The following is a 2,380-nucleotide window of genomic DNA, read 5'->3' on the forward strand; positions in this document are numbered from 1 at the left end:
TTTACTGGGAGGGACGAATACAGGAGAGTGGCTGCCCTCTGCCAAAGAGGCAGAGGACAGCCTGATAGCGAGAACAGACACAAGCTGAACAGACACAGGGTTTATATAGGGCTTCCAGGGTGGGGAATGGTCAGATTTTAGTGCTGAGCTCAGATTAGCTAAAGCTCTGCTCAGGGATTGGTTAGCTTTCTGCACAGGGTTAGGGTCAGATTTGGCTCTGGTTTCAGAACCAAAGTGTGTTTCTTTGGCTCTGCTCAGGGTGTGTTTCTTTGAGTGGCCCCTTTTCCCTACACTCTGCATAACAGAAAAAATAACAGCAGTTATACAAATAGGTCACCATTTACAAAGATTAAGAGACACTTCAGAAAGTATTGCCTGGTAAAAATCTGTAAACTGTGACGCAGTACTTCCTTATTTTGTGCTACTCCAATACTTTACTACATAAAATGAAAAGGTAATTGGATATATAATGAATCCAAAACACTTATTTATTAATATACTTTAGTGCATACACACAAATTAATAAACAATTAAATATGACATTAGCAGCTCTTCTCTACTGTGTGCTAAAAATACAACCGTTAGTAAATGTAAGTGTTTATCCTAAATCCATCTTTTATTTCTGAGCCTGACCATGGCTTCTATCACATCCTTGTTCCTTAGGCTATAAATCAGAGGGTTAATCATGGGGATAATGAGGAGATAAAAAACTGATGTCATTTTGTCTTGGTCTAGTGAGTAGGCAGAACTAGGTCTGAAATACATGAAGAGCATGGTCCCTTGGGAAATCCCAACTGCAGTCAGGTGGGATGCACAGGTAGAGAAAGCTTTGAACCTCCCCCCAGCAGAGCTGATCTTTAAAACTGATGAGATGATGTAACAATAGGAGACAAGGACTCCTGAGATGGTGCTCAGCAAAATGAAACCAAAAAGTGTGAAAACAACCAGCTCATTAGCTTGTGTGTCAGAACAGGAAAGGAGGTAAAGTGGTGGCAAATCACAGAAGAAATGATTAATCTTAGTAGAGCCACAAAAACACAAGCCGAATGCCAGTGTGGTATGTATCAAGCCATCTATAGTACTTGCTAGATAAACTAAAGTTAAGAATTGGTAGCAAACCTTACTAGACATATCCACAGCATACAGCAGGGGGTTGCTGATGGCCTTGTATCTATCAAAGGCCATCACTGCCAGTAGCATGCATTCAACATCTACAAAGATACAGACAAACAAGAGCTGAAGAAAACAGTCAATAAAGGGAATTGAATATTTCTCTGCAAGTAGGTCCACCAACATCCTAGGTCCAACTGCAGTGGAATAGCAGAGGTCAGAGAAGGCAAGGTGGCTGAGGAAGAAGTACATTGGTGTGTGAAGTTGGGGATCCATCTTGATCAATGTGATCATTCCTACGTTTTCCAGCAGGATAGTGAGATAAACAACCAGAAACACTGGGAATAAAAGCCCTTTTATGTCATGCTTATCAGTAATTCCCAAGAGAAAGAATTCTGGCTGTGAAGAACAGTTGTCTTTATCCATTCTTCTTTGTTCTGTATCTAAATGACCAAAAAATTATCAGTGCTGTGTTAAAGTAGGGCATTTTGTATGGAGAGAAGTTATTATTCACAAAGAAAACATAATAGCATTTTAGGTAGTTTATTCAGTATATGAATTACACTGAGGAAGCAGCCCAGATAAAGAGCACTTTGTATACTTAGCAAAAACTTCTGCAGCAAAACTTTGATCTACATTGAGTTAAAAATGTATGTACAAATAATTATCTTTCTGACATGTCTATATCTCTGCCACTCATTATTAGTAAGTGTACCTGAATGAAATAGAAGCTTATCCAGAGCAAAACAATAAAAAGGAAATATCAAATAAACTGACAAGCTGCACAGAACTTCTCATTCCCAAAGCTAACAAAATCAGAATTACTGTGTTTAAGAAAATTCGCCACATTAACTGTATTATTTACTAAAACTGATTTTAAAACACACCAAATTTATCAGGTAATAAATACCAAATATTCTGGCATTATTTGGGGTTTATAGCATTTACTGTAAACCAAAACTGATTTATTTAAATGTTTGAAAACTTCTCTTCAATGGTACAAAATTTCTTAACTGCTGTTTATTCACCTGGGCCCAAAACACTTCCAGGAGACCAGAAGAGAACTGAAAAATATACTGGAAGCAACATGAGTGCTCATCTTTTGGCTTACAAATTGAGTTTTCATTTCTCTGAATATGGGAACAGAAAAAGTGTGTGATATTACCTATTTCCAGTCTTAAAATCTAAATGTGTATGCTCACATCATAAGGCATCTTTGAGTTTCTTCATTGCTTCAAGAAAAGGCAACTGTGGATTGTGCTGCATTTTC

General features: G+C 37.8%; 1 protein-coding gene across 1 annotated transcript; it reads right to left on the bottom strand.

The window, feature by feature from the left end:
* Nucleotides 1–603: 603 nt before the first annotated feature.
* On the bottom strand, nucleotides 604–1,539 carry LOC101838814 (olfactory receptor 5W2-like). Its single transcript, XM_005064590.3, has one exon. It carries the CDS (start codon nucleotides 1,534–1,536, stop codon nucleotides 604–606), a length of 933 nt encoding a protein of 310 aa, XP_005064647.1. The 5' UTR covers nucleotides 1,537–1,539.
* Nucleotides 1,540–2,380: the final 841 nt, after the last annotated feature.

Source organism: Mesocricetus auratus, unplaced genomic scaffold, assembly GCF_017639785.1.
Source record: "Mesocricetus auratus isolate SY011 unplaced genomic scaffold, BCM_Maur_2.0 Super-Scaffold_100004, whole genome shotgun sequence".
NCBI classification, from domain to species: domain Eukaryota; kingdom Metazoa; phylum Chordata; class Mammalia; order Rodentia; family Cricetidae; genus Mesocricetus; species Mesocricetus auratus.

Coding starts and splice junctions, on each gene's coding strand:
- LOC101838814 (XM_005064590.3), bottom strand. CDS start 1,536: ATGGATAAAGACAACTGTTCTTCACAGCCAGAATTCTTTCTCTTGGGA.